Source organism: Lactuca virosa, chromosome 7, assembly GCF_052849685.1.
Source record: "Lactuca virosa cultivar CGN04683 chromosome 7, Lactuca_virosa_CGN04683_v6, whole genome shotgun sequence".
Classification (NCBI taxonomy): Eukaryota; Viridiplantae; Streptophyta; class Magnoliopsida; order Asterales; family Asteraceae; genus Lactuca; species Lactuca virosa.
This window is the reverse complement of record NC_136432.1, coordinates 19,886,804-19,905,883: the sequence shown is the minus strand read 5'-3', so window position 1 is coordinate 19,905,883 and position 19,080 is coordinate 19,886,804. Positions and strand designations below refer to the sequence as shown.

Sequence of the window (19,080 nt, the reverse complement as noted above, 5' to 3'; positions counted from 1 at the left end):
GTAATATAATACTTTATGTGATCCAACTTATCTGAATGAGTTAAAAAAAATACAGTAGTAATACTACAATGAGATTAATTTGCTAAAATAAAGAAAACATAGTAAGAATATTATAAGATAATAAATTATATAAAGTTGTTTTTAAAACCTTAGACCTTTTTTTAAGTCTTATCATAGTCGGTAATGATTTTTTTACCAACTAAAAACTCAAATATGTAAACATTTATTTCTTGTCATTTTCTTTATTAAAAGAACTATGGTTTAATATAATTTTTACAACGATATTAGAAATTAAAATATAGACAATTATAACTATACTATTTTGATAAAACTGCCTAATTAACATAAGACCACAGAAAGTGGGTGCATCAAGCCCACTCACCAAGCTTGTTAGCACACGCCAACACCGTCCCCTAGCACGCTAGGGGAGAGCACCACGTGTCAGAGAGAGACCTTTTATTTTAGTTTTTTTTCTTCCAAACTTAATACCAAACTCACCACCATTCCCTGGTATCATGATATGCTTCAATGGTAGTATCATTATATACTTAGAGTATCTTCGATGGTTAAATTATGTTATGATTTAAAATAAGTGTCACATCATCATTTCATTAATCTTGACCTCTACATTAAAAAATGATTGCTCTAATAATTAAGCTTATTTAAATAGTTTTTTTTATTAATTTATCTCGTCTTTTTAAAAATGTTTTATAAAACCCCCTCATTTAGTTGTTTATTTTTAAACAAAATGATTTTTTAATAAATATATATCGGTTCATTACTTATGTATGTAAAATACAAAAAAAAAAAAAAAAAAAAAAAAAAAAAAAAAAAATTATGATATAGTTATAAAAATAAAATGAAAACATTAAAAATATTATATTACTGTCATAACAATTGAATTTTAGAAATAAAATGTTATTAGTATTTATATAGAATAATTAATAAGTACATAAATAAAAAATATTTAAAACTAGGTTATAAGTGAAAGGGCAGATTGATATATGGTTAAAATAGAAGGTGATACATTTACAAGATGCGAAAATAAGCAAGCAAAATAGCTATCTTTTTCAATATTATTAAGTGGTCATTTAAAAAAAATGTATAATAATAAACCTTCTATTGGAGATACTCCTAGGTGACATGCCAAAAAATGATATGACAACATAACATATACATCACCCCACTCCCTTTAATGTAAAGAATTATACTTGGCTAGTTGGTTTACTTCTCTTTCACAATCATTCATTTCTAAAGAGTATTTGTCTTCAAATACATTATATCTATTCTCTCTTATGAATATACACTTTCTTTTCTTATATAAATTCCCAATAGTGCCTTTTTTGTTTACTAGTTTGTTTTATTAGTAATTCAATTTATATATACATTTTATATTACAATACCTATGTAAATTATAACATTAAAAAATTATACAACATAACATAAAAAGTTACTAAACTGAATAAGATACAATAGTATAAAGCTATATGAAGTTAAAGTAGATATGAAGAACTCACTTGCCTCCACAACTCTCAAGACGAACTTCGCCGAAAATAGTACCTGAAAATCATAAATCCAGTTCTTCTAAATTACACCAACTTTCGATTCGTTTTTTACTTTTTTTTATTTTTTTTTTTTGCATAATTTTTAAATAAAATAATGGAGGTGGACTTACACGTATATCTTTATGCCATATAAAGCAGCATACTTTCGAAGAAGACGTTCAACTGAGTACCACTCTGACCTATCTGCCCCATCTTGGTACCCAATTCGTGGCATATGGATCGAAGCTATTTATTTTATTCACAATAATAAATTAATAATGAAAATAATTATATAATATTAATAATATAAAAAATACCAGAATTTTTAGCAGCTGAAAATGAAGCTTTTGAGAGACACTGTTCCAGATCAGAAATAGAGATACTGCTACGTGGCACTTTCCGTCTGGGATTATACGATTGGACAACAGCTAGGCCCACCCACTCACGTCCTTTATTATTGTTGTTGTTATTGTCCACGTCACCACCTGCACAATGTTCCTAACACTTTCTAGAACAACTAAAAAAATTAATTGTCTTACTAAGATATTAAGATGCTGACCTGTCACTTGTATAAGATGGAGGTCACCAAGATGAAGGTCCCCAAATTCAGAAGCTCGTTCATATGCAGATGGAATTTGAGGTGAAAGCTTAGCTAATGCATCAAACATACCACCATGTCCCCACTTCCCCGAATCATCAACACAGCTATTTTTTTTTTTTAATTACATTTTAATGAGCAAGAATTAGAATGCTGTATATAAAAAAAACAAGAAGAGTAATCACCTGAAAATTATAGAGGAGTCAGAGGGAGAAACTTTAGAAGGCTGTGTACAATCTCCATAGACAAAATTCACCAGACCAGAATCCAAAAGCATATTATTGGTAGGGCCCACAACATCCTTCACATCCAATGACTCATACCCTTGAGCTTCCCATTTCGCCAATTTCTTCTCCTCAGCCTTCTTCCTAACAGACTCCGCTTTCACTCTCTTCTCCTCCATTACCATTAAACTTCTCTTATTTCTCTCCTCCTCCAATGCTGACTCATCACATTTCTCCGATGTCTCCTTGATCTTCTCAACCCACGAAAGATACGAAGCTTCATCAACACCAGGGTCAAAGTCAACATCATGTCTTCCATGTCCACCTAATTGTAATACATCATTTGAATCGATCTCAACCGTTGGATCATTTCCGCCATGTCGGAAGGCGATCACCTTATCGATTATATCATTCAATTTTGACATGTCTAATTGATGATCTGAATTCTGTTTGGGATCGAGTATGTGTAGACTCAGTATAACAGATCGAAGATCAGTTGGAGCAACTCCTACCATGTCTTTGCATTCCTTTTCCTTGTCTGTATTATCATCTTCACCTATCACATCATGACTCAGTTGCAACTTCCTCTCTGCTCTCTGCATGATAACCTACAAGGGATATTCATTCAATTCAAAGGTTTAAAATACCAACCAACCTACTTTCACTCCTTTTAACAACATAATTAAATTTTGACTCACCTCCTCCACTGTGCGTTCAGTGACTAAATTGATGGACATCACATGGTTCATTTGACCAATCCTGTGGGCCCTCTGTAACGCCTGCTTATCCACCTGTGGATTCCAATCTTGCTCATAAAATATAACCTGCATTTATTTTTGTACAATACTCAGTCAAACAATGGGACCAAGTCAAAGGAGAGAGAGAGAGAGAGAGAGAGGGATGGTAGTATTGCAAAGCTCACAGTGTCAGCAGCTACAAGATTCAACCCAACTCCCCCTGCTCTGGTGGAAATCATGAAGACAAATGCAGAGTCGTAATCAGCTTCGGAATTGCAATTTCCAATTCCGGACTTTCGGCTAAAACTTCTTATTGCAGCAAACCGCTCTTCAGCCCTAATGGATCCATCAAGCCGCTCATAAGGGTATTTTCTTAACTCCATATAGTCCTGTATTTCAAGATTTTCCAAAAAAGTTTAATGGATATACATAAGCATGGCTGAGTAGCTGACAGCTGGCAGTTTTTTTTATGCAAAAAGAAGGAAGTAAACCTGCAATACATCAAGTGTGTGTGTCATCTGTGCAAACAGAAGAACACGGTGTCCAGAAGTATGTAGCTTCTGAAGTAGCTGGTCTAAGACTACCAGCTTGCCACTTGCCTGAAAGAAATCATAAAGATTTCAAATTTATCACTAACATTTTGTATGATTTTATAAATAAATAGAGATGATATATTTTTTATACCTGAACCAAGTGTTCACCCTCTTCATATGGTTCTGGCTCTATACCAGCAAAGAGGTAAGGATGACTACATGCTTTACGTAGTTGTATTACCTGCATTAACACAAGCAATCAAGTACTACTTCTCAAGTAATTTACATTTTTGGTCCCCGTACTATATTGTGTTCTTTGAATACGGTCCAAAAGGAATCCTTTTTTTCATTTTAAGTCCCATCAGCAATGATTTATAACACTTTTTGTCCAGTCATCAAATTTATGAAAAATGACTAATTTACCCTTGTCTAATTTTGGTTAAAAACTAACAAGCCATGACAAAATGTTTTCCTGCTAAATGTTCATGATAGTAAGCCTAGAAGGAGAGATGTTGGGTTGGCTTACAATATTCTGCAAGGATTGATGACTAGAAGTTCCAGAAGACAATGCTAGAAGCTTAGGAAGCTCTCTTCTTAGTATTGACATATACACCTTCTTCTGCAAGGTCACCAATGGAGCCATCCTGATAGAACAAAATGGAATTTGTTAACAAAATTGGTATCTAAAGTAATAATAAGGGTATTTTGGTCTTTTAATAAAAAGGAAGAATGGAATTGACAACGAAACAAACACACCCCATAGTTTTAACTGAATGAAAAGGTATATGAGAAAAGGTTGAACGATTTTCAAAAATGGGAAAACAAAATGAAATGGAGAACAAAGAAGAGTCATTGTAAGAAACTTACACTGTGATTTCAGTAAGAGGTGGCAAAGAAAGGGTCCCACTCTGAATAAGCCTAGACTTTGTTCTTCGAAGCATGAATGCCCCCAAAATATATCTTAAGCTTTTGAACTTCTCCTTATCTACTGGTGCACCTTTACCTTCTTTAAATTTAGAGCAGAATTGCTCCAATCTCCCAAAGATTGAAGGCATACAGAAATGCAAAAGAGCCCAAAGTTCAGTAAGACTATTCTGAATAGGTGTTCCAGTCATGAGTAGACACCTAGGCATCATATAACTCTCTCTGAGAACATTATACAAAACCTGAAAAACAATCAAACAATCAATAAACCTGAAACACACTTTAAAGAAACTAAAAAACTAGTCTTAAAAAGTTAAAACCTACACTGGAAGGATTTTTAAGTCTTTGAGCCTCATCAATAACAACATAATTCCATGGAATTTGAGAAAGAAAGTCTTGATCGATTAAAGCTATATCATATGTTGTAAGGAGCACATCAAAAGGTAACGCCTGCACCTGAAAAACTCAACGCCACATCAGCATGCACATCCACGTCAGCAAGAACTTGTTGGACTACTTATTACTTACATTGGGTGGTGATGATTGTTTTTGCACATGTTCAAACATTTCTCTTCTCAAAGTACGTCTGTGTTGTTTGTCTCCAACATAACGAAGAATGGTCAACTTTGGGGCGAATTGGTTGACTTCTGATACCCATCCATCAGTTACACTGAGAGGACAGAGTATCACTGTACAAGACATATATGAAAGAATTAATAAATAATCACAACATGTTATGTTACAATTAGCAAAGTAATTTTTTGATTACTTACAAAAGGGTCCGTGTAATCCACGAGAAAACTTTAAATAACTTAGGAATGAGATGGCTTGTAATGTCTTTCCAAGCCCCATCTGTTAGTAACCATTTAAAGGATGAGTACAAGAATTTGAATAAAAAAAATGTGGGGATTTAGTCCCATATAGATGGAAAATAAGTGAATTATTCACTTTATGTACATAATTCTACTTCACTTATAAAAAAATCAAAAACAATCAACTAAATCCATCAAAGCAAGGAAAATTATTTTGACTTGCAATATTTGATAAGGGAGGTAGATTATACATATAAAGTGAATAATTTAATTATTTTCTATCTATGTGGGACTAAATCCCAACAACCATACTCATATTGAATACCCTTTATGTTAACCATGGAATTCTAGAATTAAAGTGGCATAATTTCATGATTTTATTACATGATTTCTCCAAAAATTGATATGGGATTTTCCAGTTGCAGTTGTTTGATATGTTTGGTGTTATTTAGTTTACCAATTTTGAGAATTTGGTTTCAGTTTTTTAGGGACTAATCTTGGCTTCTTTACTGTGCACATTGTTTTCTTAAAGAAGGTGGATGAAAAGGTTTAATTTTTGCATTATTTTCATTAATGTTTTAGTTGCCAATTCAACAATTAGAATGTAAGTAAGAGATTTCAATAAAACTTTGCAAGCTTCCAGTTTCGATGTAGAAATGCAAGTATACCTCATCTCCTGCAAACACATGAAACAAAACAACCCAGTCACCACAATTCATATTCTTGAGTAGATAGTATTACTACAATGAAACAAAATGCTAGCAAAAAAATATTAAGTGACCATCATAATAGCATGAATTCAAATTCAATTAACCAAGGCTACTTCACAGATAAACTGAACCAGTTGAGAGCTTTTTACATTTTCAGTGAAGAAATGATTACTCAAGGGTAGTTCAAGGCTCGAGTTCATGGTCAAGGGCTGATTCAAGTTTAATCATGGTTCAAGTTTAAGTTTTTCAATTTTGGTTTCATCTGCAAGTTGTGTTTCAACTTTCAAGTTTATTACTCTCAATCGAATAGTGATCATCAGCTTGATTCAAGTAGTGAGATTATAAACTCTGTCACTCCAACAAAGCATCTTGCATCCCCTAATCTCAATTTTGGCTCTTTATGAGATCCCAACCAATACAAGAAAAGGTATTTTTTTTTTTTAAATTGAAATCACGGGATGAAGCTAACCTTGATGAAACTGAGGTGTTACTTTTATCAATGTAGTCTCCTCATGTCTACATTTAACAGTTCATATAAGCAAAAACAGCACTTCCATCATTCTCAATTAGGAAGATAATTAGATGACTGAGGAGACACTCACTTGCTTTGATGAAAGTTGGATGGTGAAAATGCCCAAAAAAGGCTCGTTATGGGTCAAACCACACAAATGTAAAGGGTTCCAATTTGGGATTAGGTCGTTATTCTAATTTCTAAATAATGTACCATATGCTAATCATCTTAACGTTTGCGATTCTCTAAACATATGCATACAACATTTACATGAAAACATACTGAGAGACAGTTCTCTAGCATAAGTGGCAAGGATTGATGAACTCAAAATTTGCCCAAACTAAGAGTCTAAGACATTTGAGTAAATTGTCAACGAACAGATTATTTCCCAAAAAATGAGGACAAATTCAAAACTTGCAACAGAATCTTAGATTACAAAACTGAAACGAATTGCGTACCGAGAATAACGTTGACACCGATAAGGTATCGCCGTATGAGCCATGAGAGTCCTTCAATTTGGTGAGGCTTAAGGGTCGCCGTTACACCATAGTCGGAACAGTTGACTTGAGCCTCCGCGGTAGCGGCGCGGGCATCTCCTTCGAATACGCACTTCGCGGCGGCGATTAATCTCTGTTCGTAGTTCATTTTCTTTGGTTTGGCGCAAATGCTAATGAGTTTGAATTTTGGTGAAAATATACTCCAACATACCAAATCATCAAACTTACATAACAAGAATGGAGGAATTGAAAAGGTTGTTTCGGTAAATTTGCACTTGTATCGTGGCAGTACTTGGAAACGTGGCGTATGTGTGGGCAGGGGGAAAAATAATTGTTCTTACACGTGCCAAGCAGATGACATTATATGATAGTAGTATTACTCGTGTACCACACCGGAAAATAAATTAAAATAACATAATAATTAGGGGGAAATGACTTATTAGGGTAATTAACTGTTGCTCTTATACTCAATTTGTCACTTTCCTTTTTTTTGTATCTCATTTACCATTGAACTTGTTGTAGGTGTTCACAGAAACCACTGAAACTGGCTATTGAAGGTTTCCGGCAATTTCTTATCTCCGGCGAGCCTCCGGCAAAAATGAGATTTCCGACGGATCATTGGGTCTCGGCTTGATGACTTATAACAGCAGCAAGCAGCAGGAGGTGGTAATGGTGGTTAACTGGCGACAAAAGGGAGGTGGCAGGTGGGTTCCGGTGATGGCAGGAGGAGGTGGCAGGTGGCTTGCTGCCTGCGTCCCTTCTTCCTTTTTCTGGCAGCAAATCGACAGGAGGGAGAGAGGGGAGGGTGGAGAAAGCTAAGCAGCAACACCGGCGGTGGATGCCGCTTGGATGGCAGTCGAGAAAAGTCTGCCGGAAAAACTCATTTTTGCCGGAGGCTCGCCGGAGAAGACGACCGAAGAGTCGCCGGAGATAAGAAATTATCGGAAACCTTCAATAGCCGGTTTCAATGGTTTCTGTGAACACCTACAACAAGTTCAACGGTAAATGAGATAAAAAAAAAAAAAAAAGTGACCAATTGAGTATAAGGGCAATAGTTAATTACCCTAATAAGTCATTTCCCCTATAATTAATTTGGATAAGTAATTGTCAAATTTTGTTAAATTTTTAGGCCATAAAAAATAAGATGGTTTGATTTGCAAATATATTATTTAGTTTTTATTTATTTGACACAATGTGTCAATTGTATCATATATTGTTGTATTATCAAAAAAAAAAAAGACAACACATGTGAATATTTACAAATTTGAAGGGTATATTGAGCTAAATCGAATTATTTAGGGTCCAAATTGTAAAATTAAAGATCAAATTTTGTTGGGGAAATGACTCATGAGGGTAATTAACTTTTGCGTTTATACTCATTTGGTCCCTTTCCTTTTTTTTTGTATTCAATATACCATCGAACTTGTTGTTTGCGTTCACCATAACCCTTTTGACCGGCTTTTGACCTGTGATAGTCGGTCAAAGGGTTATGGTGAACACAAACAACAAGTTCGATGGTATATTGAGTAAAAAAAAGGAAAGGGACCAAATGAGAACAAACTCAACAGTTGGTTACCCTCCTGAGTCATTTTCCCCGAAAAGTTAAATGAAATTAAAGTTGCAAAATTATAAAAGACTGCAACCTTCTTTGGCTATAACGTATATGAAGAGCGTTTCAAAGGGGTAACCTCGTTAAAACATGGTCTATGCTATGCTTATTGTGGTTAGCTGTTAACACCTCTCTGCAAAAGGATATGACTGTGTATGAGAGGTATATTTATCAGCATAAACGTTTACCTCAAGGTATATTATGGTGATGTGTCTACAAAAGCAGCATGATGTTGTATCTTATCCCATGAACTCGATCTTAAAGCTAAGTAAACTCAAAAATCACAACACTTGTGATTCCACTCGTTTGTAGACTTGTCTAGAATCCATGATACGATAAATCATTTGATTGGAAATGTAAATGTAGCCATGAAATGCGTCTGCTTAGTCAAGATTCCCCTAATAAATATTCAAGTGCATTACAAAGTTGTACATGTATGAATAATGTTCTTTCGTGGGTTATGTTTTGAAGAGAAACAATAATGAATCTCATAAAGTCATTAATATCAGTAGGAGATGACGTGGGATTTGCTGTAAATGAGTAAAGGGAAAATGAATCAGGAGGGTAACCAACTGTTGCATTTGTTCTCATTTGGTCCCTTTTATTTTTTTGTACTCAATATACCATCGAACTTGTTGTTTGTGTTCACCATAACCCTTTGACCGGCTATCACAGGTCAAAAGGGTTATGGTGAACACAAACAACAAGTTCGATGGTATATTGAATACAAAAAAAGGGAAGGGACCAAGTGAGTACAAACACAAAAGTTAATTACGCTCAAGAGTCATTTTCCCAATTTTGTTGACAAAAGGAATGCCCAAAAGATGCAAACATTTCCTCATTACGGTTGTAGTTGCTTCTCACACAGCAATACACAAAAACATTCCGCTCGTATCCTCACTATACATGTGGTAACAAATTTGTGTATGCCTCTTCAACAACCTAAAATACAAAGAGGGATTCGGCCAAATTAACTCAAGAAATAATAATGTATTTTCATTGATTTTATAATTAAGGAAATCATACTTTCATTTCTTCCTATTACAACATTATATTTTAAAAAGTCTACTATTGCAATGTCATTCAAATACATATTTGCCACAATAAAAAACCAAATTAAGTTGGAGAGGATATTTGCCACAATCAAGAACCAGATTAAGTTGGAGAGGATGAGCAGAAAAACAATAAGACGGGTAAATATCAAAATGACATTTGTCCCAAAAACAATTTTTTTATTTGAATATAAAGACAAAGATGTTTAAAAAACATAAATTATATTTGACTTAAACTTAATAGCAAGAAATCGGAATATTGATCCATTCCAAACTAAAAATCGATGGTTAGTCTTTACGCTTCATATATACCTGCATCATATTCTACTTGCGCTCTATTGACGCTTCAAAATTATATGTTCTACCCAACGATTTCTAGTTAGTTGTTATAATTATTCTATTTGTTTCGGTTCTTATCATTATTAACTGTTTATACATGTTTAATGAAAGAATCGAACTTGTAAAGGATAAAAATCCAAATGCTTTTGTTCTTCATTCATCAATTATTATTTGATCAAATTGTAAATGGTGTGTATTTATTTTGTTTCAAAACAAATAGGTCAATCAATTTAAATTATATAAATGGATAAGACTTTTTTGCGTTTGGATTAAATAAAATCAAATTTAATATTTGATTTTTTTACGTGCTCCGTTTATGACTTTGTGTGTGTGTTTTTTTTTTTTTTTGCATATTGCAAAACCAACGTGCCTACCCTTTTTTAATTTATTTTCATAAACAAATAACATAAATTACAATAAACAGTGCATATACCTTTGAACTCAGTACTTATTACTATTTTTTTTTTCCATAAACAACTTATTGTTGCTAATTTCTCAACATGTAGATTAAGTGATTAAATAGAAAATGTTTTTGTAATACCCGGAATTCAGAAGACCAAGAAAGAAAAGAAAACCCTAAATCTAGAAGGCTACTCGTCGAGTCCAGGGAGGAACTCGACGAGTAGAGGTGGATTTTGGGTCGCGGGTTAAGTGATCTACTCGACGAGTTGGGGGACCAACTCGACGAGTAGGTCTGGGTTTGGGAAACCCTAATTTCGGGTTTATGTACCCTATTTAAGCATCTCATTCTCTACCCCTTGGCCTCATTTACAGCCTACATTGCCCCAAACCCTAACCCACGAAACCCTAGTGCATCCTTGAGCTCGTGAGCTTGTTTTTGAGAGTTTTGTGTGTGTTTGGAGCTTGTGAAGAAGAGAGGAAGCTTAGAGATTTAGAAGGAAGCTAGTAGATCCAACAACACCATCTCATTTCCATCATTTTTTGGTAATCAAGTCTCTAACTTGATCATTAGTTCATTAGATCTTTTATTTTCTCCTTTTTGAGGGTTTTTGGCCAAGGAGTGATAGATTTTGGGATTCACACCTATTTCTGCTCTTGAATACCTGATCGATTCTCCCCCACTTAGATCCTACTAAGTCTTCACGGTACATGAGGATTGAAGGATTCCCAATCCTTCTTCTTCCTAATAGTCCACTGTCGACAACCTGCGCTCACCCATGCTAGCGATCAATTACCCGTCAAACCCTAAGATCGTACATTATCTGAAATCTTGAAGAGTACTCTTGAATTCTGGTCCAATCTGATACATCAATCCACTTCTCGTGCTACTATACCAACTCCTTAAGTTCCCATGCTGGCGACTAGAAACCTTAACCTTTACTCTAACTGTCGAATCCTCACAGAACCACTGAAATCTAATCAAACACGACCCATGCGAAAAATATAATTCCCTTGGAACATCTTAATGGTCGAACAACCCATGCGATCACACCCATATTCTTCCGCTGCCACTCCAATCCTAGCGTCGGTAGTGCTAAAACCCATAAGTTCTCCCTTAGGCCATCGTCGCTCATACTGGAACAGGTGATGAAACCACTATATCCCGTCGATAAAGGTGGACTAGCTTGATGAATCTAACCACATGCCTTCCACATAATACCACTGACCGATCTCTACTACGAACCGAGAGAACATTGAACACCCCGATGCAGCAAAGAGGGAACGACCTTCTCTAACTACTCAATAATTCACGGTATGCAATTGGCATATGACATTTCTTGAAAATATAATCCAAACATAAGCAGAGGGTTGATCCCATATATATACTTGCTCAATCCCGATGCAAGAGAACAAACACAAAATACGGATAGAACTGAAAAGAGCAAAAGGCACATACCCGCAACGTCGCCTGCTATAATCCTGATCTCTCCTGCATGTCACTGTAATGTCCGACTCCTCTCTGCTAGGGCTCCTGCTCCACCCTCTCGTCCGTCAGTGATCGTCAAAGTGTCTGGAGTAGGTGTGCTCACTAATCCTCCCCTCGTCGTCGGATAGTTGGCCTTCTCATGGCCCACCCGATTGTAATGAAAGCATAATGGGATTGCCCCCTCGTAATGTCCATAACGAGTCCGGAACGCGGTCTTCTCCATGTCCTCCTGCCGTATCCTGACCTGGTGGTACCTGGACCTCAAATCTATCTTGGAGAACCAAGATGCTCGCTGTAACTGATCAAAGAGATCATCGATCCGTGGTAGTGGATAACGGTTCTTCACCGTCAACTTGTTCAACTCCCGGTAGTCAATGCACATCCAGTGTAAACCATCATTCTTCTTCACGAAGAGAATCGACGCTCCCCACGGAGAACTGCTCGGACGGATGAATTGCTTGCCCAGCAATTCCTGCAGCTGTGATGACAACTCCTTCATCTCTGGTGGTGCCAATTGGTACGACGCCTTGGCGATAGGGGTCGCACCTGGTACTAGATCGATCCTAAACTCGACCTGCCTCTCCGGAGGCACTACGGGTAACTCCTCCGAAAACACATCAGCGAACTCTCTGACAACCGGAACATCTGAAACCGAAACATGATCCCTAACCCGCGTATCCACCACATACGCTAAATAACACGCACACCCGTGCTGAATGTACTGCTGAGCCCTGACAACTGAGCAAAACCCTGACCCAATCTGGTGCCCTCGCCGTAGATAATCAGTTCTCCGCCACTTGGGGTTCGAACTACCACGCGTTGACCCTCGCAGTCGATCATGGCACCGAAGCGACTAAGCCAATCCATACCCTCAATCACACATACATCCCCCCATAGGAATCAGAATCAAGTCTATCGGGAAATATATCCCGGAAATCTCCAACGCGCAGCCCCGATAGACTTATGAAGCGGAAATCCCGTGTTCGTTGGCGATAGAGACTCGCAACGGACACTCTAGCTCTCCTACTGGCAAACCAAGCTCCCTAATGAATGACTGAGAGACAAAAGACCGACTCGCCCCGGAGTCAAATAATACCAACGCATAATCATAGGTACAAACATATAAGCATAAAACAAATATAATCAATAAGATAAAAGATAGAAACATACCAGCAACCACGTCCGGTGCTGTCCTGGCCTCCTCGGCTGTAAGCTGGAAGGTGCATCCCCGAGCCTTCGGAGACTCTACTCTGCCCTGACTCCCGTCAGTAATCCTCAGTGTAGCCGGCACTGGAGCATGCGCCGGCCTGGCAGCGAGTTGTGGACAATTGGTCTTCACGTGACCAACCTGATTGCAGTGATAGCAGATCTTCATATCCTGAACCGGGGTTGGCTGGTAACAATCCCTCGCGAAGTGGTCCTCTTTTCCGCATTTGCGGCATGCACTACTCAATCTATAAACTCCCGAATGGCCCTTCTCGCAATTCCCACAAGTGCGGCCACACTGGCCCCAGACCTAGAATCAGCGGTCTTGGATCGTTTTGGCGCATGTCGTGACTGCACCGGGGACTGCCTCTGCTCCCACAATTGTAACTCGATCTCAAGCCCACGCCGCCTAGCGGCCTCCTGTAACTCCAGCATTGTATCACAACGTTGGGTAGCAACAGACTGACGGATGTCAGTCTTGAGCATGCTCAGATAATGTGTCATCTGAGCCTGCTCTGAAGCAAACTCTGGGCAAAACATCGCCCTCTCAGTGAACATACGGGTGATCTCCATCACCGACTCCGTAACCTGCCTCAAATCCAAGAACTCCTGTGCCAGCCGCTCGCACTCAACCCGTGGAATGTAGTGAGCGCGAAACATATCCTTGAACTGATCCCAAGTAACCGCAGCTCTCTGATCATCTATATATGACCCTGTCATCAACCTCCACCAGTCCTTGGCACCGGACCTCAACAAGTTCAGAGCACACATGATCTTCTGTTTAGCAGGACATGAGCATGTGAAGAAGCATCCCTCCACGTCAGACAACCACCTCATGGCTACAATCGGGTCCTGAATCCCATCAAAAGTCGGGGGATTCGTGTTATCGAAGTCCCGGTACTGAAAAGCTCGGCTGTTCCCACCACCAGCGGCTGCTACGGCTGTGGAGGCTGCAACAGCAGCCGTCTCAGCAAGAGCTGCATAGCGCTCATCAAAGTACTCCACCATAGCGGTCTTGATAAACCCAAACATCTCCGATAATTGTTCCCGGAACAGAGTAGCAACCTTATCATGTAGGATCTTTTGAATCCTGGCGTCTAACTCATCTGACCTCATCTGACCAATGACCTCGGGCACTGCTAGTCCCTCCTAACCGCCGTCTCTTAATCCTGATCCGGATCCAGTCACAAATCATCTAGTAACCACCAAGTTGAAAATATACCAGGAAGATATCAGACATTCCATATAATAATCCGGGAACCAACTCCCAATAAACCCTAGGGGTTGTGACTTCCTTGCTACGCGTATGGGTCTTGTGCTTTCAGTAGTACGGGCCCATACTACCTTCCACACCTACCCATATTTATCTCAAGTATCATCACAACGCCCTAACAATATACATATGCATGGCGAGCGCTCAATCCTCACTCCTAGAGGAAGGCTAAATATCTCGTTACTGGCCGACTGACCCCTTACAACTCACCCATGAAACTTCCACCAACCCTGCATCACTCGTGTATGCTAGTCATGCATAACGTTGGACCCTATAGACATTCGAATATCTGATCCTACCCTAAGCCCTTCATCAAACAAGAACAAGAAATAAGGCCAAACCAAACATTCTCAGTCTATAAGATCCTAATTATGTACAACTATGATGCATACACTAAGAAACTACAGTAATGATGTCAATTTCATATAAGGAAAAACCTTAGGCTATCAAGCATCATATAACCAGGCAATTCTATCATGCAATTCTTGAAGATCCATAGCTTATAACTAACATGTTGTTCTAACATATCATAATATCAAATATCCGTATGGTATTTTGGGGTCTACTTACTGGCTTCGGTTGATCGTACACTCAAACTAAGGCTTTGATACCAACTTGTAACATCCATAAAATTCACGCCAATTTAAAACTTTTCAACCATTCAAAAATCATTAATTATTACAAAGTGTTTTCAAAATAGTTTCATGTCTGAGTATCCCAGAAATCAAAATCATAAAATACGAGGAGGTGCACGATCACGCCTTTGCCTTCCCGCGATCATCTGAAGTACCTGAAACAAAATCCAAAACCATAAGCCCGAAGCTTAGTGATTTTCCCCAAAATACCAACGCCATACAATCATAATCATATCATAACAAATAAACAGCATGCATATAGAGTCTACAGAATGACTGGATTGCCCTCACCAGGCCTGCAGTCTATCTGGCCCACTCTCAGAACCTTCAGCATGTCTGGTCCGCCCACCCGGGTCTTCAGCCTGTCTGGATCGTTCTCCGGGCCTTCGGCCTGACTGATATGCCCTATCGGGCCTGCAATCTATCCGGGTCGCCCTAGGTATGTTGGCCTACAGCACAAAGTAGGTCTGCCTAAACCCACCCCCAAACACAATCAACACATAGATATCAATGCTAGCATATACAAACCGTCAGACCGATCTAACAGATCGCTAATCATAGCATCGTCCTATATACCAGGATACCGACCTAACATGTCACTAACATAGCATCATCCTATATACCAGGATACCGACCTGACAGGTCACTAAGAATATCAACATGCAATAACCCATATACAAATCAGAAAAGGACCGACATTGGTGCCTTCGACCCTGTTAGTATAGTAAGGACAACTCACCTCGTAAATAGTGCTGAACTGGACTGAAAGTCTCCGACCGATGTCTCACCGAAAATCCCGAACTATCCAAAATAACGAATACTAAGTCAACACATGGGACATCAATCTTGACTAAGGGTCCACATAATCCATTTTGCCTTTTCTCTAATTCGGGCCAAGGCCCAATATCAAATTCACTATCCAAAAGTCCATATACATAAGGCCCATTATTGGCCTAATTTTCCCAATTGGGCCCTAACTCCCTAATTGGGCCTCATTTTAAGATTTATTACCACTACTGGCCCAAAACATATTTATTCAGAAAGCCCAGCAAGGCCTATGTTAAACTGGCCCAAAAAGGGGCCCAATCCCGAAGCCCAAATCGTCAAAAGCCCACCAGAGGGCGTACACGGGGCGTACTCCTCTGGTACGTTGGGCGTACTCTGCTTCGCGTTGACCACCATCGGGGTGGTTGACTCAATACGCTGGGCGTACAGAAATTATGCGGGGCGTACGCAAAGTTTCACCAAAACCCCAATAAGTGCTTAATGGCTTAAGCACTTAAGCCCAAACTCCAGATCCATCGACCAAATGGGCCTTGGAACCGTAAAGTCTTGAACTTTAAGACTTTGGATGTCCAGAAATTTCTTAATACATGGCCTTAACCCGTTAAGACCTTTCTACTACATGCATGGGACACTTTCAGCCATTGGGACATCATTTTTATCACCTAGGACCCTTTCTAGGGTCTGAAATTACAGCTTATTTCGTTCAAAACATAACATGCACCAACGTGGGACTTTTGGGACAAGAAATGGTCTCGTAAAGCTAGCATGGCAAGATCTACATCATACAAGCATAAAGGTTGGAGCTTTTTACCTATTGGAGCTTATAGAGCACAAAGAAACCTCAGATCTACAAGCTTGTCTTCCTTCTCCAACTTCTTGATGCAACACCTTATTCTCTAACTACTCAAAACACACACTTTTAGCTCACACACTCAAGAAAGAGGTTAGGGTTTGGGAAAAACCGCTCAAAACTATGGAGGTTGAGATGATGGAGGGTTTTGAGCTCATAAGGACGTTTATATAGCACCTAAACCCTAAATATTTGGGTTGCCATCTGTCGTGAGTACGCCTAGCGTACACAAGTGTACGCCCAGCGTACTAGGGCGTGCCTAGTACGCTTAGCGTACCTTATGTACTCCTAGCATACCTTATGTACTCCTAGCGTACTCGTCTTGTTCTCAAAGTTGCAACTTTAGCCCTTAGGATTCTCATGGCTCGACTCTTCCAACTCCAGGGACTACAAACGACAAAATAATAATAAAAGAGAGGATTCAGAAATACCTGCAAATCTCGGGATGTTACAAAAAGGCACATTAGGGTGAGTACATGTCATGGCGTACATGATCAAGCCAACGGCGGAAGCATATGGCACTCGACTCATTTCCGCTATCTGTGCATCAGTACTCGGACTCTGAGTCTTACTCGGTTTGGTATTGCTATGGATACGTAACTCCCTTTTCTTGGAACTCTCCATGCTAAAACGTTTCAACACCTTGTCCAAGTAAGTACTTTGACTAAGTCCAGTTAGTATTTTACTCCTATTCTTATCCCTAGAATATAAGCAGCCTCTCCTGGATCCTTCATAACGAAACACTTTCCAAGCCAGGACTTAACCTCCTGCAAGGTTGGAATATCGTTTCCTATGAGCAGTATGGCATCGACATACAATACTATAAAGATAACTATACTCCCACTAGCTTTGACATATACACAGGACTCATCCTCACTCATAGAGAAACCAAACTCTTTGACTTTCTCATTGAAGCAAAGATTCCATCTACGAGATGCCTGCTTCAATCCATAAATGGATTTCTCAATCTTGCACACTCTATTGGGGTTTTTAGCATCCACAAAACCTATTGGCTGACACATGTAAACATCTTCAGCCAGCTTCCCATTAAGGAAAGTGGTTTTAACATCCATCTGCTAAATTTCATAATCATGAAACGCAGCGATGGCTAACATAACCATAATAGACTTGATCTTGGCCACTGGTGAGAAGGTCTCATCATAGTCAACCCCCAAGGTTTGAGTAAAGCCCTTCGCAACCAGTCGTGCCTTGAATGTGTGCACCTTTCCATCCATGTCGGTTTTCTTCTTGAAGATCCATTTGCACCCAACTGTCTTTCGACCTGGTACATTGTCAACCAAGTTCCAAACTTGATTGTCATACATGGACTGGATCTCGCTGTTCATTGTCTCTTTCCATTTGGTAGACTCAGGGCTCGCCATGGATTCCTTGTAGCTAGAAGCCTCATCCAAATTTACTAGTGTACTATCACTGATAAACGTATCACCATCCGTAGTAATATGAAAACCATAAAACTCTGGTGCCATTCTAACTCGAGTGGAACGCCTAAGAGGTAATGACCCGTCAATGGGTTCAACAAGAATCTCTTCCCTAGGTTAAGCGCTTGTGTTAGAGGTTCCTTCACCGCTTGATTCTTTAATTTCTTCAAGATCAATTGTCATCTCACTGTCCCCTTGGCATATGAGTTCCCTCTCGTGGAAAACTCTTCTTCTTGCTACGAAGACCACATTATCATTAGGTCTGTAGAATAGATATCTAAAGGAGTTTTGTGGGTAGCTGATTAAAATACATCGCTCACTTCGAGGTTCAAGCTTGTCGTGAGTCTCTCATCTTACGAAAGCTTCACAACCCCAAACCTTGATATGTGCCAATGAGGGAACCTTCTGTGTCCACATCTCGTGAGATGTTTTGGCAACCTTCTTTGTTGGGACTAGATTAAGGATATGGGAGGCAGTCTCTAAGGCATACCCCATAATGAGATTGGTAGCGAAGCTCGACTCATCATGGAACAAACCATGTCCAACAAGGTTTGATTACGCCTTTCAGCCACACCATTAAGTTGTGGTGTCCTAGGATACGTTATTGTGAAACAATTCCACATTCCCTAAGATAGTCGTGGAACTTGATACTAAGATACTCACCACCCCTATCGGATATGAGCATCTTTATCTTCCTGCCTAATTGATTCTTTACTTCTTGCTTAAACTCTTTGAACTTTTCAAAGGTTTCTGACTTATGCTTGATTTCTAATCATCAGTAAAAATCACATAGAAGCAATTTGCATCCCCTGTGATGGATCTGAAGGGCCCACACACATCTGTGTGTATGAGATCCATCAATCCCTCGCCTCTTTCACAAGTACCAGTGAAAGGTGATTTAGTCATGTTCCTA

At 38.9% G+C, this 19,080-nt stretch overlaps 1 protein-coding gene across 1 annotated transcript; it reads right to left on the bottom strand.

The window, feature by feature from the left end:
• Positions 1 to 1,353: 1,353 nt before the first annotated feature.
• ASG3 (SNF2 domain-containing protein / helicase domain-containing protein) lies at positions 1,354 to 7,340 on the bottom strand. The gene is made up of 16 exons (XM_079061443.1): positions 7,052 to 7,340; positions 6,041 to 6,048; positions 5,334 to 5,412; positions 5,089 to 5,249; positions 4,885 to 5,016; positions 4,504 to 4,802; positions 4,163 to 4,280; positions 3,788 to 3,877; positions 3,595 to 3,702; positions 3,289 to 3,492; positions 3,065 to 3,190; positions 2,328 to 2,974; positions 2,104 to 2,249; positions 1,862 to 2,029; positions 1,676 to 1,790; positions 1,354 to 1,560 (listed from the first exon to the last, which is right to left on the bottom strand). The coding sequence occupies exons 1-16, from the start codon at positions 7,236 to 7,238 to the stop codon at positions 1,533 to 1,535; spliced, it is 2,616 nt and encodes an 871-aa protein (XP_078917569.1). The 5' UTR covers positions 7,239 to 7,340; the 3' UTR covers positions 1,354 to 1,532.
• Positions 7,341 to 19,080: the final 11,740 nt, after the last annotated feature.